The 27,996-nt window shown below is 35.3% G+C and overlaps 1 protein-coding gene across 1 annotated transcript in view; it reads right to left on the bottom strand.

Moving 5' to 3' along the window:
- The window catches only part of LOC100990994 (T-cell receptor-associated transmembrane adapter 1), a 32,797-nt gene extending 15,080 nt beyond the window's left edge, over nt 1-17,717 (bottom strand). Inside the window, exons 1-3 of the mRNA XM_003825064.4 lie at nt 17,569-17,717; nt 9,734-9,844; nt 1,556-1,589 (exon numbers count right to left, since the gene is read on the bottom strand). Of these exons, the coding sequence (XP_003825112.1) occupies nt 1,556-1,589; nt 9,734-9,844; nt 17,569-17,575 (152 nt within the window). The 5' untranslated portion in view covers nt 17,576-17,717. The remainder of the gene's footprint in view (nt 1-1,555; nt 1,590-9,733; nt 9,845-17,568) is intronic.
- Between the last annotated feature and the right edge of the window lie 10,279 nt (nt 17,718-27,996).

Raw genomic sequence — 27,996 nt, 5'->3', positions numbered from 1 at the left:
TTACATTTGCCCTACAGCTAAAAGCCTGATTGCTTTGAGGCAGGTATTTTACCAATTTTCCCTCTCATTGCTCCCATCCTAATCCCTAAACCATCAACCTAATTTAGCTAAATAGTCAAATCACAAGACTTTCTATCACATTGCATCTTAATTGCCCTTCAAATTACAAGTATTAAATAGATCATTAAAGAGATTAGCTCTTACTGTGTGATTATATAGGATTTTCATCATTATGTGTTGTAAAAAGAAACCAAAAGAGCAGTAAGCAAATCATTCTTGATATAAACTAATGACTTGAAAAGTATCTAATGTTAAATAATTCAATGTTAAGAGTAGTCATAAAAACAGATTTTGTGTGTGACGGGGTATGCCTGCAGCCCAGATCTTATACTTGCTCAAGAAATTTTCACATGGAAAAAGAATTTTTTTTTTAAAAAGACCTTAAAGAGACCAAAAAGGCTTATGTTCTTATCCTACCCAGTGAGAAAGCTCTGTGTTTTTCAAAGACCTTTCAGTCTACCATTTCAGAAAGGTCTTGAAGAGCCCTCTAGGAAATTCTCTTTATTTAGATTTTTTTTTTTACCCCTAAAACAGAAATCTCCAATACATTGACACATCTGGGTCAGAATATTCTATCCAAAAAAAGTAAAATTTCTTTACTACGATTTATGCCATAAATATTTTTTTAAAAAAATGTATACTACTATACAAATTTCTTTGCAAATAGCTCAATAACTATTAAAGAGAATAAGTGATATCTATAACAGCATATTCTTTCAGAGTATCTGTTCATCACGTTTCCCTATTGATTGACATTAACTCTACAAACAGCATAGCGCTACTGTGTATACACATCTTTTTTTTTTTTTTTTTTTCCTTGAGACAGAGTCTCACTCTGTCATCCAGCTGGAGTGCAGTGGTGCCATCTCGGCTCACTGCAACCTCCGCCTCCCGGGTTCAAGTGATTCTCCTGCCTCAGCCTCCTGAGTAGCTGGGACTACAGGCATGTGCCGCCACGCCCAGCTAATTTTTTTTGTTTTGTTTTGTTTTTTTTCTAGAGACAGGGTTTCACCATGTTAGCCAGGATGGCCTCCATCTCCTGACCTCGTGATCTGCCCGCCTCAGCCTCCCAAAGTGCTGGGATTACAGGCATGAACCACCGTGCCTGGCCCGTGTATACATATCTTAAATTGTATTAGGTTGCCAGATTGTTTTCTACTATGGATTTTGAAGTGTAGCACAATTCTGTATCTAAGCTGGATCATAATCTAGGATATCTGCCTCTGAAATTAATGATAATTCTATAGTTATCAGGTTAGAATCTCATTTTATCCTTCAACCAGCTTTCTTGTTGACTCACAGTGTGCAAATAACTAGGACAGATAATAATGTTATAGCTTCTAATCTTTAGATGAGAGCAAAAGTAATTAAAACTCACTTCTCATTTCATTTTAACCTAAGTACAATATCCATGAGCCAAATCTTTAAACAATATAGCATTGTTACTTTTGCTTATTAGTTGGGAATCATGATCCATGACTGAATCACAACATACCTGGTGTGGTCACTGGAGTAGCTGTACATTTTATCTGAAAGATATTCAAAATAGACAAGTTAAAAGAAATGTTGACATACCTTTGTTAAATATTCTAAAGTGTGTTCTGAGGGGAGTTTAGCCTCAATGTCAATTAATATATTTGACCAAGGCTCTCAGGGCACCTCTGATTGAAGTAGGGTTAAAGGTCTCCTCTTGGGCCAATCAGACTTGCCTTTTACCAAATTACCAAGAAAGAAAGATTTATATGATTTGAAGAGAAACCAGAGCAACTTTCTTGGTAATTTGGGGTGGAAACAGTGCAGCTTGGAGACGATGTACAGCCTGGATGCATTGCGGTTTTATGCACAGAAACACTAAGCAGAGAGAGCTGGAACCTTCCTTCCTGCCTCCCTTGTGGCTCCAGTCCACTGCAGGGCATGACTGTACTTTCTGCCTTTGGGTTCCATGAAACACCTCTGCATTCTTATAAGTTTTTATCTTTGCCCATGTGGTTTGAATAGGCTTTTCTTTGTTACCAAAAATGAAAAAAACCAATAGGAGACTTTTCTTTTATCAATATCTATCTATCTATCTATCTATCTATCTATCTATCTATCTATCTCTATCTATCTATCTATCTACTTTTAACATTTCTTGGCATGAGTAACAACGTAAAAATGATATTAATAAAGCTGCTCTGATCATGACTTCATTTCATCCACATTGTACAAAGGAGAGGGAAGGAGAAATGAGCGTGCTAGGAAGAAGAGACCTGGAAAAAGTTGGAACACAGGCTCTAAAATTAACCAAAACAGTAGAACAGCTTCTAAGAAAAAAAAAGTTATTTTTGGTCTGCCAGGACAAGACTTACCAGAGATGTGTTGTAGGACAACAAAACCACAGAAAAAAACTATGTGATGAATCTCAGTAAGCAACTCACTGTTAAACCTTGAATGAGGCAGTTCAAAGCCAAATAAAAGTATTTTTACTTCTAGGTCAAATATAAGAATTCAAAAGCTATTTAACAAATGTAGTTTTAAGAATTTTTTTTAATTGAAGGCAATAGATTCATGATGAATTATTGAAAAAAAGTAAGGGATAATCAGGGTACAGTCTTAACATCAATGTTATAGAAAATTCTGTATTATCCATTCATCAGTAAATTTTCTTTACTGTTGAACTAGATGCACACATACAGCACAATGTTTATTATATTTGAATGGCTTATTTTTCAACCTGGCATTAAATAAAAGCCAAAACCTTGCAAAAAAGTTATTAATGTAAAAATAAAGACCACTATTATCTAACTCTCTGACAATAATCACGAGAAAATAGTGACCAAATGACTATTTTTCAACTTGAACATGTGAAAACACTCTATATTAGTAAGGAACTAGCAATAACATTTTCAAATAATTCAGTAAGTCACCAAACAACTACAAAACTTATTTTAGTTAAATTTATGTGTAACAAAGTTGAGTTATTCTCCAGAGAGGTTATTAACTGTTAAAGACACATTAGTGGAACAATTTATGAAAGTAATCATACTGGAGGATGAAACGGACATGTCACATGTCAATGTGTTTGGAAGAATTCTGTGAAGGACTAAATGAGGGAAGATTTTGCGGAGCATATGCACTAAGCTGCTATGGGACCAAAAGTGATGAATGTATTCCATTTGGAATATGTCAGAAACATACTTCTAGTCCAGAGGAAATGTTCTACCATGAACTGCATGTAAAAGATGCAGTTATTTTCAACTACTTTCATATTAGTCTTGTGAATACAAGTGCACACAAATGTTGGGAGAAGCCTAGAGAGGCTAAAACATATTGCATAGTAGCCACAAGTTCAGCAAAATCAAAAAACCTGAGAAATGTAAATAATGTCAAGAAGCATATAAAGAAAAAATAGTTAATATAGACCAGGAAATTGTAAACTGATAAATACGACATGACATAAAGTATATGTTGATTTCCTTCTATGTGAAGAAAATGTTTGCACTCAGGCCACTAATTATTTTGCAGATTTGCCTGGAATTAAAGTAGATGCATAAGAATTTAGTCAAATGGTAGCCTGATGTATAATGGAACAAATCCAGGGTTAAGAATCAGAAGATATGGATTTGGTACCAGTTTTGCAATGCATTTGCCCTGTGACAACACGCAAATTGCTTTAAAGCTCTGGTGCTCAATTTATCCATGAAGTAGGGACAATAATGCCTACATCACAGAGTACATGTCAGAGGTAAATGAAATATTTTCTGTAAAAACATTTTTTAATGACAAAGTTTGTTATTAATATTATACATACATTCTAAATACATGTTATATAACAAGCCAGAAATTAATTGCACTCATTTGAGTCAGGAAGTTTCAATGAACGAGTTAGTTGAAAACACACTGGTATTATTAAGACGGTATGATATTTTAAAGTTAAAAGATATATAAGTAATGCTTGATTTGAAATGAAATTACTAAAATCTCACTCTTGACAAAAGGATAGTCACCAGCTGAGCATTAATTTGAAAGAAAAGGAAAAAAATCAGCAAAAAAATTGAAAACAAAAGTGAAGAGTGTCATTGCTTAATAAGAATAAGAAAAAGTAGGTATGGAGTAAAAATAATTGCCCAAACAGGCTAATGTTTTTAAAACATAATGTGGATTTTTCAGATGGAGGTGCTTGAAGTATGAACGGTGGTGCCTAGAAAGAATACTAGTGTAACACATAAAAACTAACTCTGGCCGGGCGCGGTGGCTCATGCCTGTAATCCCAGCACTTTGGGAGGCCAAGGTGGGCAGATCACGAGGTCGGGAGATCGGGACTATCCTGGCCAAAATGGTGAAACCCCATCTCTACTAAAATACAAAAAATTAGCTGGGCATGGTGGCATGCGCCTGTAGTCCCAGCTACTCGGGAGGCTGAGGCAGGGGAATCGCTTGAATCCAGGAGGCAGAGGTTGTAGTGAGCTGAGATCGTGCCACTGCACTCCAGCCTGGGCGACAGAGCAAGACTTTCTCAAAAAAATAAATAAATAAATAAATACAAACAAACAACTAACTCTATAGAATGGGAATGTGCTGAATGTATTATCAATAGGGGAATAAAAGAAAAAAAAAGACAAAAACTGTGTGGGAAAAAGGAAATAGAAGCAACTATATAAAGGATACAATATAATAATGTGATGTTTAGATGGAAGGAAAAGGACTAAACCAATTTGGGGGGAAAATAAAGAAAACAAGTAATGGTTAAAGGGAGCACCTGAAATGGGATGTAAGAAGTTCAAGGGCACCCCATTCCATGCTACTTTTAGGATGTAAATGTATAATCTGCAGCTGAGCCATCAGTACTTGGGTAATTTTGTTTTGAAGTCCTCCCTAGAAGAAGGTTATAATCTCTTTAAATGAGCCGTAGTAAAAAGTTCAGAGGTTACAGCTAAGAATAAAAGCCAGCAAGCTCAGGCTTCTGAAAAGTTTGCTCTGTTATGAAGGCTCAAAAGTTTATTTAAAAATAAGTGGCATGACTTAATTTAAAAGCTGCCTGGTGATTTCAATGACATTTAGCAAAATAAAAAAAGTGTATGCTTTGCTATAAAGCAATGAAATGTGCAAGACTGTGCGTGGGAAGAACTAGGTGAGCTCTCATAATCCTCTCCTGTGATTCAGATGCAAACACTTGTGGTCAGGTTTGTAGTTGAGAGGGTGTGATGCAAATATATTTGCTTTTATGTTTTTCCTCTTAGAGTGTTAACCCTCCTATGTACAAGAATAGACAACGGCACATAGTTTAAACTCCATAATGAAATTTCTCTGATACATGTTAAATGTGAAGATGCCATAATTTCCTACTGATAGGACTTTGATGTATGACCAAACCATACGCTTGTTTATCCTTCTTTCCAAACCAGAGAGGAAGAGTTAAACAAAGAATAGTTTTTGGATTTAAAGAAGGAAAAAGTTAATGCACTCCTATCAGAAAAAGAAATAAATATAATCCTCCTAAAGAACAGATTTGAACAAAGAATCACATAAAAAATGAAGGATTTATTTTAGGGAGAATGAGAGAACTCCATTTCAAAGCTTCTACCTAGCTGCTACAGAAAACATCAAGGGGAGGCTTATCTGGTCTATCTGATTGAATGTGCAGATATTGTATTGTTGCTGAAATGGAGATTTTCTTTTGAACGCTATTTATTACACCAGCAAAACTTATTCACTGACTAACCAAGGTGGAGTCAGATCTTGCAAATTTCTCAGCCACAAAGAGTAACACAAAGATGCAAACATAAAAAGTTATATGAGGCCAGATACAGGGGCATTTCATTCACAGCCCAAGTGGCAGAAAAGCCAGTTGATACAATAGAATCTCTTTTATTATAGTTTGTTTGTCCCAGAGAAATAAGGCAGGAAGTCTTCTTCAGGAAGATTGGAAGGAACTGAACTGTTTGCAGAGCAGTTCTGAAATATATTTGAAATCTCTGGGTTAGAAACAAAGATAGTTCTATTTGTTCATATGGGATGGAAAGAAAGGCAGACCTATTACTAATACTTGGGAAAAGATGTTAGGAGAAGTTGGGGCAGAGAGAAAGGGTGGAGGTGGGATAAGAACAAAGGACATTCTTAGCGTTGATGAATACATCAATTGCACACCAATAAAATGCAAGTTCCAGTGTATGCTCCACCTAATGAGGGTACATTACTGCTCAAATAAAAGGTTTTGTGATAAGCTAATGTTTAGAATCAATTCCATAAAACTCTACAGAAAACTCTCTGAAATGGACCTGAATGTGACATACATGACCACAACATTTAGTGCTAAAGCTCAGGGTATTGTACAGATGTGTTAAATAATATAGAGATGAGGAAAGTGAAGTTGGAGCTGGAGAGGACTTAGAGGGGCATAGGGATGGTGGGAGCAGCAAAGTAGCCAGAGAAACCAATGTTCACCAAAATAACAGATGTGAAAATTACATGGGATGACATATAGCCATAGTAGATCCTTAATAATTATTTGTGGAAAGAAGGAAGGAAACAACACGGCCACTAGGTATGGTGATGGGCTGTACCAGATCTAGGACTGACCTACTAAGTCCCCAGCACTATGCAAAGATGTGTGTGTGTGTGTGTGTGTGTGTGTGTGTGTGTGTGTGTGTAATTCTTACAAGAACCCTAGGGTCTAGATGGTATTTTCCACATCTTATAGATAAGGAAACTGAAACTCAGAGAAATTATGTTACTTGTACAAGATCTTCCAGCTAAATATTGAAGGCAGAGTTCTAATTTACATCAGGTCTACTTCAAAGGTATACTATTAAAAACAATTGAGAGAAGCAAAATTTATTTAAAAAATACATCAATAAATGCAATTTATTGTTCACTGTTTTCTTAAAAATGTTCTTTCCATTACACTACTTTTAGGTAATAGAGCTGCTTATGACATGCTTGGGGCAGTAAGGGTTTGCACAATTGAAAAGGAAAAAATCTGTCCTGAAATAACAAAATGAAAACGTGGGTTTTTTTTGTTTTGTTTTGTTTTTGACAGAGTCTTGCTCTTTTACCCAGGCTGGAGTGCAGTGGCGCTATTTCAGCTCATGGCAACCTCTGCCTCCTGGGTTTAAGCGATTCTCCTGCCTCAGCCTCCCGAGTAGCTGGGATTACAGGCATGCGCCACTATGCCCAGATAATTTTTGTAATTTTAGTAGAGATGGAGTTTCTCCATGTTGACCAGGCTGGTCTCGAACTCCTGACCTCAGGCGATCCACCCACCTCTGCCTCCCAAAGCACTGGGATTACAGGCACTGCTTTTTAAACTACCAAACACGATGCTTTTTAAAGTAAGGCTACTGTCTTTCTGCAGTGGTCAACTTACCATAGTAAGCAACTACACAAAGGAGTTTGCATGGAGGCAAAAAGGTATGGATGTGGGTAAATAAATCCCAATGCACAAACTACCAAAAATGAGAATTGTAAAACCTATTTACAATGAGTTGTAAAAGACTAGTACAGCTGAATACTTCTGGGGCAGAAGTACTACATTAGTGAAATTATACCAGTCCTGATCTTGATGATGTTGATAAAAAGCAGTTCTTAACATCCATAATTCATGCAATCATAGGACTGAAAAAATTGACTATTAAGGTTGAAAGTAAATAGGTCACATTTGCTAGATAAATTTTAAGTTAGACAATTGAGCTCAAGGTAAGCATGTCAGTGTCTACCTGTTACCTGGCCCCTCAGCAATCTTAAAAGGATTATCAATGGAATCAATGAAAGAGTGAGGTACTAATTCAGGTTACTGTTCTTGTCTTGGTTGTCACCTTAAATTATTTACTCTCTGTAGAACTCAATTCACATTTTTTTTTGTAATTCTGGCTATATATTATCTGGATTTATAAGATATCTTAATAAAGAAGTTAAAATAGCCAATTCGATATATAAAGCAAAGTGCTACTCTGAGCTCATTTTTATCTATAAAAGAGGGAAACTGTAGAAGATGTTTGATGATGGGTCATTTATACATCTGACTTATATAGTTTATGTTTATTTGAAAATATATTGGATTTTTAAAAGATTACTGAAAGCATTGCTAATGAAAAAGATTGCTTGTCATAAATTTCACCTTAGCCATAGAATTGATATAATAGAGATCCAAAAAGAGTGTTGGGTTTCTGGCTGAGGACAACTGGTCAACAATGTCAAGGAAGGATGTACTTCCTTCTTTTCAAACCTTCTTTTTCAAACCTTTTGGGACAGAGAATTAGAAAAACTGGACACTTATCATTGATTTTGCTATTGAATAGATGTGTGGCTTCAGCTAGACCACTCCATTTTCGAGTACCTCTCATCTTATTTTCAAACCTGCATGACAATAATCCCTTCTTCATATTTTATATTAGTATTATCAGTGCTTAAGATATTTCTAAGTGAAGCAAGGACATTTGCTGCAATCTGACCATTGTTCTAAATTAGCTCTATGACATTTTTCTTGGACACATGTGTCTAAGTTAATTTTGTTAACTTAGTTTTATTTCATTTCCTCTGTTAAAAGGAAATGCATTTATCCTTTCTTTTCTTTTATTACCACTTAAATGTCCTGCCCTTAAGGGTTTCTTGGTATTTAAACACCTTCCAGGCTGGGCGTGGTTGCTCACACCTGTAATCTCAGTGTTTTGGGAGGCCAAGGCAGGAGGATGGCTTGAGAACAAGAGTACAGGATCAGCCTGGGCAACATAGTGAGACTCCCATCTCTACAAAAAATTTCTGAAAATTAGCTGGATGTGTTTGTGCATGCCTGTAATCCTAGCTACTTGAGGGGCTGAGGCAAGAGGATTGTTTGAGCACAGAAGTTTGAGGCTGCAGTGAGTTATAATCATGCCACTGCATTCCAGCCTGGGCGACAGAGCAAGATCCTGTCTCAAAAAAAAAAAAAAAAAAAAAAAGATACCTTCCAGCAATAGTTGAACTTTCATTCTCCCATCCATCCATATGTATTCAACATGTAATGGATTCAACATGGATCCATGCATATTCAACATGAATTGGATGCCTACAGCATACAAAGGCTGTGCCAGCTGCTGGACTTCAGGCCATTTCAGTTGTGGCATATGCAGATTGAAAGCCACATGGTTAAAACTTATGCCCAGCATGTTGAAAAAGCAAAGCTGACAGTGGCAGATACTCTTGACCTCTCCTAGACTCTGGGAGTGTTTGACAGCAAGCCCATGGTTCAATCTATTCCTTTTCCAGTCGTCTTCTGACCCCGCTCCTTTGTGTTGCATGTGAGAATGCCTGACTGATCCTGAGAAGATTAGGTTGGCTTGAATGGAATCTTAAAGAGCTAGACTTCCCTTTGTTTATTATGTATCAGAGAGAACCTTGATGGCTGCCCCAGCATAGACTACAATTTCATAGGTGTTTCAACTGGAGGAGGAAAAACGTATTTACCAGGATAATCCCTTCCCACTCTACACCCTAAAGAAGAGTTCCTAAATTGGATAACTATTTCACATTTCTAATATGATTGCATTCTTAAATAAGAGAACCCTTTGGGCGAGAAAAATTAGCAAATAGATTTTCTATAGATAAAAATATCCTGTTGAATGACATTTCATAAAATTGTCTGCTTCCATAGGTTTTCCAGCGACTCCATAGTCTCCATTCAAGCAGGTACCATGTGAAATTTGTCAAAATGTCTTACCTTGTCGTTGCTTTTCCACATAGTGGGAAATATTGAAGATCAGTGATATAACCAAAGCCAAGCCCAACAATGCTAGAAGTCCCCAGAGGAAAAAAGGGCACCCAGAGATTCCTGGAAATTAAAATAAACATACACATAATATAACAGCTGCTTACCCATTTGTTTTGGTCTGGCTATTGCCACAGTTAAAGCTGTTGCATTTATTCATAATGAAGTACACATTCTCTACCGGGAAACTAATTAATATTCATAACTTTTTTCAGTTTTCAAAGTGGGTGTTGGTGTTAAGTTGCTGAATTCAGCATGGGCAAAAGGATTCAAGTTTCTCACATTCTGAGTGTTTATGAAATAAACGACTTTTTTGTGTAGCTATTAAAAGGTGACACGTGGTGACTGATAAAAAACTTTTGTTCAAAAATCAACAACATTCAAATTACCAAGAATTCTAGTTTGCTATACTTTTCACCTTTCTTTAATCCTCAGACTGTAATCATACACGCTTTCCTTATTTACAGAAAATGGCCTGTTCTCTTCCATTGATCTCAGTAGTATAGAATACGATGTGTTGGGATAAAACAATAATTCTGGAGCCCAGTTTTGTTAAGATTGGCCACAGGGAGCTTTTCTCATACTATGTAGAGCCCCATGAATGTAAAGTGGAAAGTTAATTACACTTCTCTTTCCCCTAGGCCTACACAGGGTCAGGATAATCAGTATTACCATCTTCCACCTCCACATCTTGTCCCAGTAGAAGGTCTTCAAGGGCAATGACACACATGGAGAGGTCATCTCCTGTAACAATGCCTCCTGGAATACCTCCTGAAGGACCTACCTGAGGCTATTTTACAGTTAACTTTTTTTATAAGTAGAAGAAGTACTCTAAGGTAATGATAAAAGCATAGTATAGTAAATACATAAACCACTAATATAGTCATTTATTATCATTACCAAATATTCTATACATAATTGTATTGCTCTACTTTTCTACAACGGACAGCACAGTAGGTTTGTTTACACCAGCATCACCATAAACATATGAGTAATGCATTGCACTATGACATCCCAACAGTTATGAAGTCACTAAATGATAAAAGTTTTTCAGCCCCATTATAATCTTATGGGACCACCATAATATATGTGGTCAATCATCGACCAAAACGTTGTGTGTGTGTGTGTGTGTGTGTGTGTGTGTGTTTTGAGATGGAGTCTTGCTCTTTCGCCCAGGCTGAAGTGCAGTGGCATGATCTCGGCTCACTACAACCTCCACCTCCCAGGTTCAGGCAATTCTGCTGTCTCAGCCTCCCAAGTAGCTGGGATTACAGGTGTGCACCACCACGCCTGGCTAATTTTTGAGTTTTTAGTAGAGACAGGGTTTCACCATGCTGGCCAGGCTGGTCTCAAACTCCTGACCTCAAGTGATCTACCCACCTCGGCCTCCCAAAGTGCTGGGATTACAGGTGCGAGACACTGAGCCCAGCCAGACCAAAACATTGTTACATAGCACATGACTGTACATTGTACAGTGACAATTATATAATATAACATAATATAGTATAGAACAGCTTCCCTACAAACTCATTTTACAGTTAATTTATTATAGAGTTGACCAGGGAGTCACATTGGTTAAAATTAAGCATTTAATGGATGCAGTCATCATTTACCCTTGGCCAAATTGGACTTGTAACCCTGCTTTAGAAATAGTCCAAGCTATAATTATTGCATCCAATTTCTATAGTATATACTTTGGGACCTTGATCATTCACTCATCAGATGCTGAAGGGATGAGAAGTTGATTTCAGAAAGATTATTTTGACCTTGCCTGTGTGAAACTACTTGGATCTACCCATGAATGGAAGTAAAATAGACTTTGATGACTTTCTATTCTGGACATGTCCCAGTTATGTTTTCAAAATTTCTTAAGGGAATGTCAAGACTGCTTCCATCTCGCCGACCATTAAAGCATACAATCTGCCCTAAAATGGCAACAGAGAGTTGAACTTCATGTTGTAGTCAGAAAATAAAATCTAAAATTCTCTGTTGTTCTTTCTTATTTGCTTCAATTTTCCACATTTGGGCCTTTGTTCTCAGGACAAAATAAAACATGTTTTAAGACAAAGAAGCCATATGAAACTCTTCATTGAATACATTAATTTCAAGGATACTATGAACTGGAAGACATTATTTAATACATCACATGGTGTCTCAAATATAAAGGCCTGGGGATTTCCTTAAGAACTGGTACATTTTTGCTATTATATCCCATGTGAATATTGTACTTAATCATCTGTCTGTCTTTGATACACAATCTAAGCAAATCTCAAGGGCTTTATGATACTCATTTTTGTGAACTAATCATATCCCTTTCTCCTTATTTTCCCTTCACCTTGACTTATTTGGTTATCTTTTATACTGTTACACTTATTTCTAATACCCCTTTTTCTGGAGGAGGGGTAAATAAATACATGGAAAATAATAATAAATCTCTAGCACTTATGACCCTCGGGAACACTAATAAAAATCGATCTCCTTTCTACTTAGCATTTTTTTTTCTTTCCACTTGCCACAGCATGTAGTATTTAGTATATACTCAATACATAGTTATGGTTTGAGTAAATAAAATGTAGTACAATATAACCAATCATACTTCAAGGAAATAAACAGAAAGCCCTAATCTTATTTTAGCTATAAATCATCCAATCATTTGGACAAAATTATATTTCAAATAGAAGTTTTGCTTTCTCCTTTCCAATTAAAGAGAGAATTGAAATAGTTGTGTTAGTCCATTAATTGCTATAAGAAGACAATTTGACTCTCAGCTACAAAGAAACAACCTAATCAATATCACAAGCCTATATGCTACACTAAAAGTTTTTAGGAAAGTCCTAATAATTTTCATGAAATATGTCAGAAACACTAAGGCAAGAATTTGGGTCACACTGTACATTTCTTTAGGGTTGTGTTTTGTCGTTTACTGTTAGAGTAAATTTGCCCCACATAACCACTTGGAGGCTTTTTAAAACACAATCTAAGTTCTAATATTGGGGAGTAGTTTAGGTATGTGTGATGCAGTTTCACATGGTCTCTGGTTTCCTCTGCTTTTAGGGTCTGTAATTCCTGACACTTCTGTTTTCCAAGTTTTTAAAAATAATATATAAATTTTAAACAGGAAGATTTTTATTTGGAGGCTTTGTATTTTATGACATTCTTAATATCTTTCACAATTTTTTGCTTGCCAACAATAAATACCCCCATTTTGAAAAACAATGCACACACATGAGAAGGGTAGATATTAAGTAGATAATGATGGAAATTTGCAACTTGAATTCAGGTCTGTATAAACGTACACACACACACACACACACACACATACACACATACTTTATACCTCCCCTTACCCAGTAATTCTAAATATGCAGTATAAATATCTCCATATTCCTGTGGGTATCTACTTAGTACAGACAGTGCCTCTTAGAATATTGGATGCACAAAGTGCTTAAAATTTTTTACCCAACAAGTGTAACCTTTAGTATCAATATTCATTAATTGTAATTACTTTCATTTATATAGCTTTGATCAATTTTAAAAAACTCCCACACAATTTGAATTCAGCTATTTACACTGTTAAAAAGCCGAAGGCCTCGAGAAATTATCAGAGAGGAATGGCAGCTAGGAAAATCATGATTTAAGTTTCTCTCCAGCTTCCAACTACCAGGGGCTAATAGTGGTGGGTTTAATTATAAAACCTCTGACTCCCTTAAAGCCAACAGTAATTGGCAGGCACTGTCTTTGAAATTCACAATTGCATGTGCTCTGGAAGGAAACCCAGCTAAGCAAATATAATGTCTTTCTGCTGGCAGATTTGATTTACACAGAAGCCTTTACTTAAACAATTAGCAATAGAAAAAGCAATAAATATAATGCCTTAATTGTTTTTACTTCAGGCTATCTTTAACTGAGACAAGTGTATGAGTTTATAGTATATTACAGCATATAGCTTCTCTTAATGGCTTTCCTTGGCTTGTAAACTCTATCAGAGCAATGAACGTCTTTTTGCATTCCATGAATGTGTATATTTATTTTAGGCACCCAGAAATCTCAATAGCAGTATTATGATCCCCATGAGTCTACTTATAAAATGAGTTTTTCTTACCATGGTGGTGGTTGGTGCTAAATAAGGCACATTCTTGATGATTTTTTGAACGTGACACATGATCACTACACGCACAAACCCAACCACTACCCATCATCCCACAATAAAAGACATTTGAATCATGGATATTAGCACAGGAGGGGGCTCTCAAATCAGTTCCAGGCTTTCAAGTAAAATACCATGCTGTTTTTAATGCAAATCTGAAATCCACTGACCTTATGTGTCTATTATGAACAGGGGGTTATTTGAGAAGTAAATGGTGTGTGTTGGGGAGTGGGCTGTAATGGGGAAAGAGAAAATAGTAATATTAGCTTTGGATACCTATTTTCAAACTGTGGAAAAGGGAATGAGAGTAGTCACCAGTTGTGTGGCTGGTTGTGTGCAAATCACTGAATCTCACTAAGACAATTGTAAAACTGGATTTCATATCTTCATCTGTGTTACATTAAGGCTACCTCTTCCTAGCACATCATGATTCCCCTCAATCAATACTTTACTTAATTTAATTGAAGAAAGTATAAATATGAGAGTGAGGTGGAGGACAGAAGAGAGTAAATTATGATTCCTCCAATGCTAGACTCTTCATTGCTTCTACAATTAAACTTTACCTGAGATTGGTAAACCTCAGAAATTCTACTGAGATTAAAGTGCTGCTGTAGATGAACTTGTCTTTCTCTGTATTTAGTGACTTCATTTATATGTATACTTATTGTTTCTTATTTGAGAAGAACCTTAGTAAGATCCTCTGAAGATGGCATGGTTGTATGGCAACTTTCATCCAATAAAATACTTTATGATGTTTCTTTTAATATTTCAAGAAGGCCTATTAATTTTGTCATCTCTTCCCTTTAATTCAGGAATGCTGAGAAGATTAAGTGTAATCAAAAATGTCTGGGAAAGTGCCCAATAATGATTTCTCTGATTCACTAGCAACTTGGGGACATTTATTTCTTGGAACTATGATCTTTAATTGACTATCTTTCCTGGATTGACTTTCCTTAAAAACACTGCCCAATTCATAATATTACCTAAATTAAATGGAGAAACATTGTCTTTGACCCATCTGAGTTTAAAAGATAATTTACACGTTAGTCCCACCTAGTCTCTAAAAGAAAGGATTTCATTGTCCTCAAAAGGTGATGAGGCTCAAGAGAAGATAAAACTGAGTAAAGACAATGAGACCCCTTTTTTTAAAAAAAATGAAGATGAGTAAACTAAATTGTGAATCATTATTTAAATTAATGATAGACCAAAGGACTTGTTTTCACTATTTGATTCCATTAATATTGATTTTATGTAAATGCAGAAAAACAGCAGGAATTATGATACCAGAACATTATGGATGATGCAGTGACTACAGGCGTATAGGTAGGAAAAAAGAAAATACTTGAGTTTTTGTTTTCATACGTAGTTTTACTTAACTAGAAATAATTATTCCTTTGTGTGTGTTCAAATTTATTTTATTTTTTATTTTACCTATCTAAATATAAAAAATACTATCATCTGATTCTCTTCCTTCATGTGAAATTTTGTTTTGTTTTGACTTTTAATACCTGTGAGGTTTTTAAATACTTTGTCTTTGCATCTCTTCTGTGAAATTGTAAAAGTTCTCAACTGTTGATGTAGGAGCTCCTGTATTAAACCCAAAGGGGAAGTCTGAACTACAAAATGCGATGGAGGAAATGTTACCATATCTGTTCTAAATTTAGAATTAATTAGTCCTGAAAACAGAGGAATGTCATATTCACTGTCTTTGGTCTTCCCATGCTTTCTGAGTTCCCCATCATCATCAGCTCATGGAATTATACTTAGTAATGCTATGTTCATTTCTTGCAGGGCACTAGAAAAATTGGGACACTTGTTTTTGTTCTTTGCTAAAGTATGAACTGGGAAAGATAAGGAGAGGTATGAAAATTGTATGCCAGCTTATGGTCCCTGTGTGATTTATGTAATCAATTGGTTTTAAGATCCATCAAACAGAACAATGGAAGCCAATTCACAGAAATTATAATATATGCAATCTTTACTCCATAGCTGGCCTATACAAATTGGTATTAAAAGTACAAAGCATAATAAGTAAGCAAAAGAGGTAATAAGACTATCACAAATGATAGCTATAAACAGTTTAAAAATCCATGCAAAAATGTTCAACCTCATTATAATCAAAGTAATGCATATTGAACAATGAGTTAGCATGTTGTGCTTATGAGATTAGTGACGATTTTTTAAAGGAGATCAGCCTGTGAAGGAGAAGCACTGCTAGAATGAGAGGGAATTGGCATCACTCTTGGAAAAGCAATTTGGCAATAATGAGACTTAAAATGCCATAATCTCTTAATAATTTCAGTTCTAGAAAGTTTTCTGAAAAAAATAACCCTTACTACAGAAAAAGCTATAGAGTTGTTCATCTTTCTGTCATGTAAAAATATTTTTAAAAACTGTATACAACAGGGCTGGGCGCAGTGGCTCACGCCTGTAATCTCAGCACTTTGGGAGGCCAAGGCGGGCGGATCACGAGGTCAAGAGATCGAGACCATCCTGGCCAACATAATGAAACCCTGTCTCTATTAGAAATACAAAAATTAGCCAGGCGTGGTGGCACGTGCCTGTAGTCCCAGATACTCAGGAGGTTGAGGCAGGAGAATCGCTTGAACCTGGGAGGCAGAGGTTGCAGTGAGCCAAGATTGCGCCACTGCACTCCTGCCTGGCAACAAAGAGAGACTCTGTCTCAAAAACAAACAAACAAAAAAAACTGTATACAACATAAATGTTCAGCAATAAACAAATGACTAAACTATAACTGAATAGATGTGATTTTTGTGCATTCATTTAAAATGATTATGCAGAAGTTATATTAAAAAGGGACATGGTTATGTTAGTGAAAAAAGCTGGATATATTATGCACATTATTATTTCAGTTATGAAAAGCAAACTATATAGAATGTATATAAATAAAATTTGAAAGGAAATACAACATATTTTGTGTTTTTAAGGTGATGGAAAATACGTATGAATTTTTAATATATATATTTCACAGTTCTCCCACATTACATAATATGCATGTTTCCTTTTGCAACAAAAAGATGTTTATTTAATAAATTAACAGTACATAAAATAATACAGGAGGAATGAACCATCAACATGGATTCATAACAGTGAGTCAATATGGATCCAACCCTTTCACAACAGCGAGTGAATATGGATCTAACCCTCATGATTAATCGCACAGCAATTGAATTTTCACTGGCCTTTTCAAAATTGTTGTCTCTCTGAATGTTGACAATTGCATTGCTTTCTAGAAAATACTATAGTGCCTAATCTCTGAGGAATTAGAATTACACTTATCCTGTTTAATAGCTAAACTAAAGAGGAATACACATAGTCAACAAAAGCTTCTTTAAAAATAACAAGTACTTCACATGGCATAATTATCAGTGAACACTTACTGAACAGCTGTAATTAGATTTACATTCTAAAATGCTGTCCACATTTTTCTTTCAAAAGAAAAATGTCAACTTATACTCATTAACATGTTTCAAAATATATTTTAATTACACTAAAAGTTATCCGACATTTTTAAAATAACTACTTTCTAAATACTAAGGTTCTTCTCGTTAGGACTTAGAAATTATTAAGTGAATTTTTAGACACACAAATGGAACACAAAATTTAAAATGCCACTTACCTGACATGCTTCTTTTTTTCAGAGAAATCTTTATCTAGCCATAAGACAAATACATGGATTAAAAATCCTCCTACAAACTTTTTTCCTAGGTGATGTTGCTCGGTTATGTTAAAAGCAGCATGACAGTAAAACTTATCTTTATCTGTGCCTCAGATTCTTTTCTCTTCTGTTTCTTAAAATCTTTTGTGTGTACTTTGTTTCAGTTACAAACAGGAAATGTGGTGAAGGAGTTGTCTTGAGTTTTGATCTGAAAACAGTCGACTTAAATTGTGTAACGTGGGAAGAAAAATCCCACACACCTTTGTAATCTGACATTTGAATTTTTATCAATACCTGAGTCTAATTGAAAAATAAATAAATAAAGGTATGAATTAAACCAGGAGGGATCTTCCTATCTCTGGAGAGAATCCAGTCATCTCTTCACAAGTAAATTCACATGGAAACAAAATAAGATACACTAAACTGATGAGTAAATAGTAAGCAACCCCTGGGTGTGCTCAGCTGTTGTATTTTCTTGAGCCATGATGGAGGACAGGGAGTTAATATTTTTTGAGCACTTAGTATGTATCAGTTGCCTTCTATACCTCATCTTAATGCGAGGCTAGATGCCTGCCTTATTTCCTGACAATCCTCACCTTGTCAGTATGAGTTTCTCTGTCCAATCTAGAGCCACCTGACAACAAGCTCCTGTTCTCAACCACCATCCCAGAGTCTTAATAGCAGCAGTTCTTACATGTTGGTGTACATAAGTATGCTATAAGATGCTAGTTTAAAATCCTGGGCCCGTCTAAATTAGACTATTTAGGGTGAAGCACTAGAATCTGCATTTTAACAAGCAGATTTTCTGAGTGCATTTTAAATTACATATATTGTATATGATAAGATATTTTAATATAGATGTTCTGGACAATGCTTTTGGAAACTCATATAAGGAATAGAATCTATATTATTCATTATTAAAATTTCATAACTAGAATTAAGCACACTGGCACATCGTAAGTCTCAATAATTGAGACTTACTCTCAGTGACTGAACAAACAAAACCATGGGTGTCTTGTGCTTTCTTTGTCTTCCATTATAGAAAATAACTCCCTAGTAAGCAAAATACAGTGCATCTTATCCTTTGGACAAAGCTGGCTAAACACTAACAAATTTTTCCACTTCAATCACTTCCCCCCAAAATATTTTTTGGTGAATCGTTGACTCAGAGGCTGTAAAACTGAAAGAGACCTTGGAGATTCTCTGGTCTAAGCTTCTTTAAAAGGGATTTTTAAAGTATGTTCCATAGAACACTCGGCCTTTAAGAAACGCAGAAGACAAATGTTTTTTCAACAAATATCTTTGGAAAAACTATATAGCTTTATTTTTACCTCCGTAGATGCATATTAAAGGCTTAGGTAAGTCCTGCGAAAAGGAAACCCAAATAATATTTTTATCAGAGTTTTTCTAAACTTATTTGGCCAGAGGACTCTTTGTTCAGCCGCTAACCATTAGCAGAGTGACAGGTTTTATGAAGCAGGCCTGGATGCTGACAGAACAAGACTTCAGGGAACAGCAGCCTCAGGTTCATGTAGGGATCGGAGGACAACAAAGAATCAGAAGGTTTCATCCTAGAATTAGATGGAACGTAGGGAGGAAGACTGCTGAAAAGTTGAATCCCAGACATTCAGGAAGATTCGGGCACCTGATAAATCAGTTTGAGAGGAGAGGGCCTAGTTATGGCCTTGAGGAGTTGAGCTTTGGTCCTGAAAGAGGGTAACGTAAGAAAAGTAGAAGTCCTAGGCTCAAGAAAGGACTACAGAGGTTACCTAAGCAAGACCTTGGAATATGGGCAAAGTAGATGCCCACAACTCGAGCATACAGAGGACATTGGAAAGAGAAAGGGTTTCAGGACTGGAAATTTTGGTGCTAGCATTCCTTTGTTAGAACAAAATTATCGCAGAGGATGGGGAAAGAAGGAAGGAAGATGCTTTCATCCCAGCTGATCCATAAAGTGCAATTCCAGAAAAAACGGTGTTTAATTATTATTGGCTGTGAATGGAGAGAAGGTCAACTCAGCAAGAATGACTCAGGCAAAAATGCAGGAACTCTGTGGTTTGCTCAGAAGAAGTATCTCTCAGAGCAGCCCAACAGGAAGAGAGACCCAAAGCAAATCCACCTGTTGGGAGAGCAGCTGTCTAAGGGCTTCCCTGCCTCAAGGGTATGACTTTACCCATACAGCTGCAGGAAGCTGGGGAAGGCAAGAGCAGAAGAGACATTAGGAAGGATATGTCCTGCTTCAGAAAGAGCCTGAAGTACCTGTTGAGTGATTACCTTATGGCTTAAAAGGGTTAATGTACATCCTATGCATGATTGACATCTCTAAATGGTAAAAACTTAGGCTAATAAATCTGAACCACTTCACAGTTTCTAATTATTACAATATTTTTGAAAAGTGATCTTCATTACAAGGTTCCATTCCATAGATTTAAATAATCTACGGAGATATAACAAGATTGTCCAAGGTCACACAGGAAGTCCGTGCCTGCACATTAGTTAGCTCCATAGATGTTTGAAATTTGCCAGGAAAAAAAAAATAGCTTTTCATTAAATATAGATGGCTGAGCACATGGAAACATTATCAGAATATAAAAAAGCATATGGATATTTATTTGTTATAAAATATATTAGAAAGTGCATTCAGAGATTTGAATGATGGCTTCATGAGCCATGTTTAAATCATAAATAAACATGAGGCCTCTGTAGTACTTTTTAATGAGATGGGTTATCAAAATGGAATTTCAAAGAAAGCTAGACTAAGCAGAAATGTCTCGACAAGCTTAAAGCAGTTAGAGATGTTGTAGGAAATTTTGGGGGGAGGTTTTGATGGGCACCTGCCAAGAAATAAAAATATTAAGGCCAACAAAATTGATGTTTTGTTGCCAAAAGAAAATGAAAAACATGTCAAAATGGCAGCTGCCATTCAGAGTTTCAGAAAAATGGGTCAGAGTGTAGAAAGAGGCCCAGTTTTTCAAACTTCTTTTTTGATGATCATCTATCATTTTTATAATTAATTTTTATCACTATAATGTATTTTCTTATATCTGCGTGTGTGTGTATATATGTATATATGTATACATATATAGAGATATATATATACACACATATATATTCATATATATATATAGAGAGAGAGAGAGAGAAAGAGAAAGAGAGAGGGTTTCCAAGCTGTTGAATAGATATTGTATTTACAAATGTATTTAGCTATTGTTTAAATTACTTACAATAACGTGCACTAGTGTTATAATTGGAATAAAAGCTGTGCCCTTATTTTAAAGGCTCTTTATAATATCTGTTTTATTGAAACACTACTTACTTCTCTGTAATTTTTATTTATTCCGGTGAATTGCTGTTTAGTCATACTGAAGCTAGTACAAAGTAAGCAAACAGCTTGATGAGAGAAAGGAGTGGAGGGGCCACCTGTGCTATCAATTATGCTATTTTCAACAGCGAAATTATTCAAAATTGATTATGAGGTTGCAATTGATTCTGATTAGGCTATATTAGTATTTATATTTTCATTGAGTTTAGACTATAAGGTCCTCCAGAAAGCATGACTATTCAGACAAAAAAGGTAAAAGCAAATTAAAAGCAATAGAACAATGCATAGACTTAGCATCAGATTTTTCTCTTTTTATTACAAGTATCATGCCTTACAGAACAAGAAGTCTTAAAAATTAAACACTAAAAATATCCTTTATTTTTAAAGCATTTTACAAGATTACTGTTATAAAGCATATGTTTTAGAAAACACAGGATCAGGCAACTTTTTCTTCCTGTTGAACTGGCTCTTACCTTCTGGCCTCCTCTGACATTTAGGGCCTGGATTACTTGAGGACACCATGATAATATCAACTGTAACAACTGAATGTCAATTTTTATCGTTGGAGATAGTTTTCTTAAGATTAAAAAAGAATGAGTCCTTACAACTCAAATGCCCTAGGACACAATTAGCATCCTCAGAATAGCTTACACAATGAGTTTAGCTCTAGTGAGTCCTCTACCAAATGAGATATGTGATAGATTAATTTTGATTAAAATAAGAGACTTGGTGCTAAACTATTTTTAGGAGAAGGGAAATTTTAGTTGAAGGACCCCAGGGAATAGGAGCATTGAGTGGAAGCAGGAACACTAAGAAGTGAGGCACCAGTCAGGGTTCTGGCCGGCAACAGACACTAACAGTCAAAGGGGTGGTAGAATGAGTTAAATGAAGAGAATACATGTACAACGGTGCAGGCAGGGCTAGCAGGAAGCACAAGGGAAAGTGAAGCACCTCTGGGTTAACAATAGAGGGAGCCAATGACCACCCCTGGGCTTGAAAGTCTTGAAGGAGTTATCAGTAACTGGAAACCAGTAAGTAGCCATGGAAGAGCTGCTGACAGGAGCTATGGCTTTCAGAAAAACAAAAACAAAAACAAAAGTGAAACAACAACAACAAAAACCAGCCATTGCCATGTTACAACCTGGCAAGAGAACTGTGAGAAAAAAAAAAATCTCAGTTTTGCCCTCCTCTGCCTTCCATTCTTCCACCCATTTTCCTCATTGGCCAAACCCAACAGTCAGAGGAAAAGGCAGCCTTGATGATGCAGCCCATAGAAGTTGTCCTTGCAAGGCTCAAAGGTGGGTAAAGAAGAAGAGAGAGTGGACTTGGAGTGATAAACATGTGAGTAAGATGTGCAGAGAATGAGCGTAAGTTTAGATAATTACCATCTGTTCTGCCTAACATGGAATTCAAAATGTTATAGGTACACTCATTTTCCAGAGCACAGAAGCGTAAATAAGAGCAACTTATTTTTATATATTGAACTAGATTCATCAGGACAATTTTACTGATCTTAGAAGAATACCTGAGATGTCTTAATTAACATTCAGTTGGTTCTGCATAGTAGAACAAAGCTAAGAATAAAATTTGTCCATAGATTGTACAAAAATTCTGGTAGAAGGGATATAATAATGAAAACTATATACAAAAATTTCCCAGTGTTTGAATTTTTAAAGTAAGAAGACTCAGAGACAGAGAGAATGAAAAAACAATAAGGTCAATATTGTAAATGGTTAGTATTTGATGAATCTAAATTAAAGGTTTATGAGAATATTTTGTACTATTCTTGCAATTGTTTTGAAAACTCTGAATTATGTCAAAATGAAAGTTTTTGAATATATGTAAATTACTTAGAACAGTGTCTGGTACCTGTGAAATGCTCAGTAAGTGCTAGATGCTAATGTTGTCCGTATTACCATGATAACAAAATCAGATAAAGGCATTACAAGACAAGATAGCTACAGACAAATTTTTCCTCATAAACACAGATAGCAAAAATTTTGAACAAAATTTTGGCAAGTCAAATCTACCAATGCAATGAAAGGATAATATATAGTGACTGAGTGAGGTTTATCCCAGGAATAAAAAGGTGGTCCAATATTAGAAAATCAATCAATGTAAGTTACAAGATTAACAGACTAAAAAATGAACAAACAAAAAACATGTAATCATCTTAATAGTAGGAAAATGATTTGGCAAAATCCCAGTATGTGTTCCTGACTAAATAAAAATTAAACTCTGAGAAAACTAGGAATAGAGACTTCCTCAAAATAATTCAGAGTATTTACAAAAAAAACCCTACAACTCACATCATCTTTTTTTTTGTCATGTATTACAATTTTTATTTGACATTGTTCTAGAATTTACAACCAATGCATAAGATATGAAACAGAAATGTTGTATACAATAGACAGAAAATAATTTTCAGAAAAAGATAATTTGCTTCGAAAGTGCAAATGATTTAATTAAAATTATTAAAAAATAATCAAAGGATCGATATATAAGATGGATTTCAAGAACTTCCTTTTATATTAGACATGACTAATGAGGAAATAGCATGGAAAATATTCCATCCACTAGATAAATAACTATTAATGGAAATATTGCAAGAGTGATGAAATGTCTAAGTGATTATTTTTAGTTGGTAATTGTTGATAAATTTTATTTCTTCTGTAGTTTTTATTATTTTATATTTTCTATATTGATCAAGTATAGCTTTTAGAATAAAAAGGCAATAAAACATTTAATCAAGCATTACTTTGTGTACACCTATACTCTTAGCTACTGGGGAGGCTGAGGTGGGAGGATGGCTAGTACCAAAGAGGTGGAGGCTGCAGTGAGCTATGATTGCAACACTGCACTCCAGCCTGGGTTGAGCTATGATTGCAACACTGCACTCCAGCCTGGGTGACAGAGCAACACCCTCTCTCTAAAAAAAACAAACAAAATATTACCTTAGTAAGAAGTGACTTTGGGGACCTCCTCAGTTCACACTTGTAGTCTGCAAGCCATATTGTGAGAACCCCAGCTCTTAACTTCTTTTTTTATTTTATTATTTATTTATTTATTTATTTTTTAATTTTATTATTATTATACTTTAAGTTTTAGGGTACATGTGCACAACGTGCAGGTTTGTTACATATGTATACATGTGCCATGTTGGTGTGCTGTACCCATTAACTCGTCATTTAGCAATAGGTATATCTCCTAATGCTATCCCTCCCTGCTCCGCCCACCCCATGACAGGCCCTGGTGTGTGATGTTCCCCTTCCTGTGTCCATGTGTTCTCATTGTTCAATTCTCACCTATGAGTGAGAACATGCGGTGTTTGGTTTTTTGTCCTTGCGATAGTTTGCTGAGAATGATGGTTTCCAGTTTCATCCATGTCCCTACAAAGGACATGCACTCTTCATTTTCTATGGCTGCATAGTATTCCATGGTGTATATGTGCCACATTTTCTTAATCCAGTCTATCGTTGTTGGACATTTAGGTTGATTCCAAGTCTTTGCTATTGTGAATAGTGCTGCTATAAACATACGTGTGCATGTATCTTTATAGCAGCATGATTTATAATCCTTTGGGTATATACCCAGTAACGGGATGGCTGGGTCAAATGGTATTTCTAGTTCTAGATCCCTGAGGAATTGCCACACTGACTTCCACAATGGTTGAACTAGTTTACAGTCCCACCAACAGTGTAAAAGTGTTCCTATTTCTCCACATCCTCTCCAGCACCTGTTGTTTCCTGACTTTTTAATGATCGCCATTCTAACTGGTGCGAGATGGTATCTCATTGTGGTTTTGATTTGCATTTCTCTGATGGCCAGTGATGATGAGCATTTTTTCATGTGTTTTTTGGCTGCATAAATGTCTTCTTTTGAGAAGTGCCTGTTCATATCCTTCGCCCTTGTTTGTTTTTTTCTTGTAAATTTCTTTGAGTTCATTGTAGATTCTGGATATTACTCACATCATCTTTAATTGTGAAATACCAAATGTTTTCCCCCTAAAATAGGTACAAGGCAAGAATATTCACCCTCACCACTTTAATTCAGTATTGTACTGGAAGTTCTAGCCTAATCAATAAGTAAAGAAATTAAATGCATATGAATTAGAAATGAAGAAAAACTGGCTTACAGATGACATGATTCTAGGGAATCTAAAAAATACCTGCTAGAACTAATTGCCAGGTATAGCATAGTGTCAGGATACAATAATAATATACAAAAATACTGATTTTATTTTTAATACTGTCAACAAACAATCAGAAATTGAAATTAAATTAGAACAGAAATGAGATCAGTAAGTTTGGGGGATAGAGATTGACTACAAAAGAACACAAGGAAACTTTTGGGGGAAAATTTTAAAAGGTGAATTTTTACTGTCTCTAAAGTATACCTCAATAAATCTCACTTTTAAAATGCTAAGAAAAAAAAATCAATGAGTCCATTTCGGTAAACCAACTAGCAAACAACTGAATAAATGAAAAGAGAAAATTATTTCTTAGAATGGAATGCCAACTAAAAATTGAAAAAGGAATGCTAGAGTTAGAAAATCTACCATTTTACAACTATCAAATTAGTAACTGATCCAGAAAGAGATTGTCATTAGATGCTAAAGTAATATGTGAATAATCAATAAGCAAAGAGATATTTATCTAGTATCAAAATGTCTTCCTACAAATTATTTATTAATTAAAAAATCCATTAACTTCATGCTAGAGAAATCTAACAGATGTAACCTTAACTAAGTATCAAAGTTAGTGTTATCAATAATGGGGCAAACCAAAATCACTCATCTCCTGATACAGTACATTGGCGAGTATTTTTCTGGTATTCTTGTGAAAATTGCCAAACTTTAAGCAATCATGAAGTATCAGACATGTCCAAACTGAAAGGCATAATACAAAAATAACTGACTCACATCCCTCAAAAACATCAAGATCAAGAATGATTAAATGTTCCAGATTAAAGCGAACTAAGGAGACACAACAAGTAAAGGTAAAGCATAATCTTACATTGGATCCTGGGCTGTGGGGAAAAATAGCTATATAGAACATTATTGGGACACTTGCCAAACTTTTAATACAGACAAGTAGATAACAATGTTATATCAATGTTAAATTTTCTTATTTTGATAATAGTATAATGGTTATGAAATAAAAAGTATTTGATCTTAGGAAATATATACTAAGGATTGAGAGATTAAGGAGTACAATTTCTGAAATTTACAATCAACTTCAAAATACGTGCAAAGAAAGGAGGAAGAGAGAGCAAATGATATATTCATCCCAAAGCAAAGGGGTGAAAATGCTAATGATTGGTGTATTTGGATAAAGGGTATATGCAACAACTTTGTGCTATCAATTTATGTGCTGTGGTTTAACTACAGTTCAAAAGAAAAGTTACAATGTTAAGCTATTAACTTACTTTATTTTTATTTATATTTTTTTGAGACAGGGTTTCATTGTGTTGCCCAGTCTGTTCTCAAGCTCTTGTCTTCAAGTGATCATCCTGCCTCAGCCTCCCCAAGTGCAGGTATTACCGTTGTGAGCGACCACTCCCAGCCAACTGTTAATAATTAAAAGACAATTAAATCAGCAAATCTAGCACCCAACTCAATAAGTTATAGACCTATAAAATCTAAAGAAAATTAATATATTAATTGGTCAAGATAAAAGCAATAATAAATTAGAAAACAATAAAAAATTCCTACTAATAAATAGATCTAAAGACCTAATTTTTGAGACCTCAGCATTGAAATAGATAAATTATTGGCTACTCAAGTATAGTTACAATGGAGAAAGTACAGATATGCAATACAAGAAATGAGAATGGGAAAATAACGTAGAAAGGAAACTGACAGGATTATAAGTGTACATTGTTTAACTCCAGGCAAATATATTTGAAGACCTAGTTGATAGATAAGATTTCCTAGAAAAATATAAATAATCAAAACTGACCCCATAAGAAGACATGTAAACAGGAAAATTCTCATGAAATTGAGTAAATATTATAGTAAGGATCTACTCATTAAAATGTGACAACTCTTCACTATTGGGAGTCTTTTTAGTGTTTCGATACTGAACATAATGCCAATTTGGCTCAAGGCAGAGGTTCAGTATAGATGTATATTTGGACAAACATTTAATTATAGAGACAACAGGTATGTAGAAAAGATATCACTATTATCATGTTAAAGAAATAATCTTCAAATATTCTATATTTTTAATCAAAATTATATTATACATATAATTTCATATATAAGTCAAATAGAAGGAGAACGATCTTTTTCTGGTAATAGTGGCATGAATAGATTATAGAATTTCCCTTTGCAGAAAACAAGTATAAAACTGGGGGAAAATATCTTAAACAACTATCTGGAAATTGATCAAAGGCAAACAACAGATTGTAAAATGTTTATTCTTGGAATATTGCTGCAGTTTCAGGTAAGAATGCAGTAGTACATGGCCTTCTATCCTGGGCTGCTCACATCCTCTCTCTCCTACTTTGTCCTTTATCCTACATTGCTTGGTAGGGTGGCATCCCTGATTTGGAGTCTGGCAAGAGTAACACGTGAAAACCCATACATTACTGGCTAAAAGTGGCAGTCTCCATTAGGAATGAATGGTCAAAGACCATAATTTTGCTTGTTCAAAGTTGCAGATCTGGTTTTGGAGGAAAGGCTCACCAGACACAAATTTAATGGTAAGAGACTTAGCAGGCCTTAGGTAAGCTATCCACGCATCCCTGTCTATCTGCTAAACTATGCATGTTGTGGAAGAAACCCAAGAAGGCCCATGGAAGAAAGAAAGCCATGGCAGACATGAAAGCTGGCCACAACTTTGAATGTTTTCTTTCAGTCCACACATAGCTCAGAAGACAATGGATGGGGAAGGCTTGGGGAATTGAGGTGTCTGCTGACCACTAAACTATACAGACACAGGGGTTGCCACAATGAAGCAAGACTAAGAAATAAGTTTAAAAATTCTCAGTGGAAGCACTGTTGGCCTCACTTTGTAGGGAAAAGAAATTATGTAGTTTTAAGTTGAAGCAAGTTACTAAAACAA

The sequence above is a fragment of the Pan paniscus genome, chromosome 2 (assembly GCF_029289425.2).
Source record: "Pan paniscus chromosome 2, NHGRI_mPanPan1-v2.0_pri, whole genome shotgun sequence".
Classification (NCBI taxonomy): Eukaryota; Metazoa; Chordata; class Mammalia; order Primates; family Hominidae; genus Pan; species Pan paniscus.
Note: the sequence above shows the minus strand (reverse complement) of the source record. Positions and strands in the feature narration are given on the sequence as shown.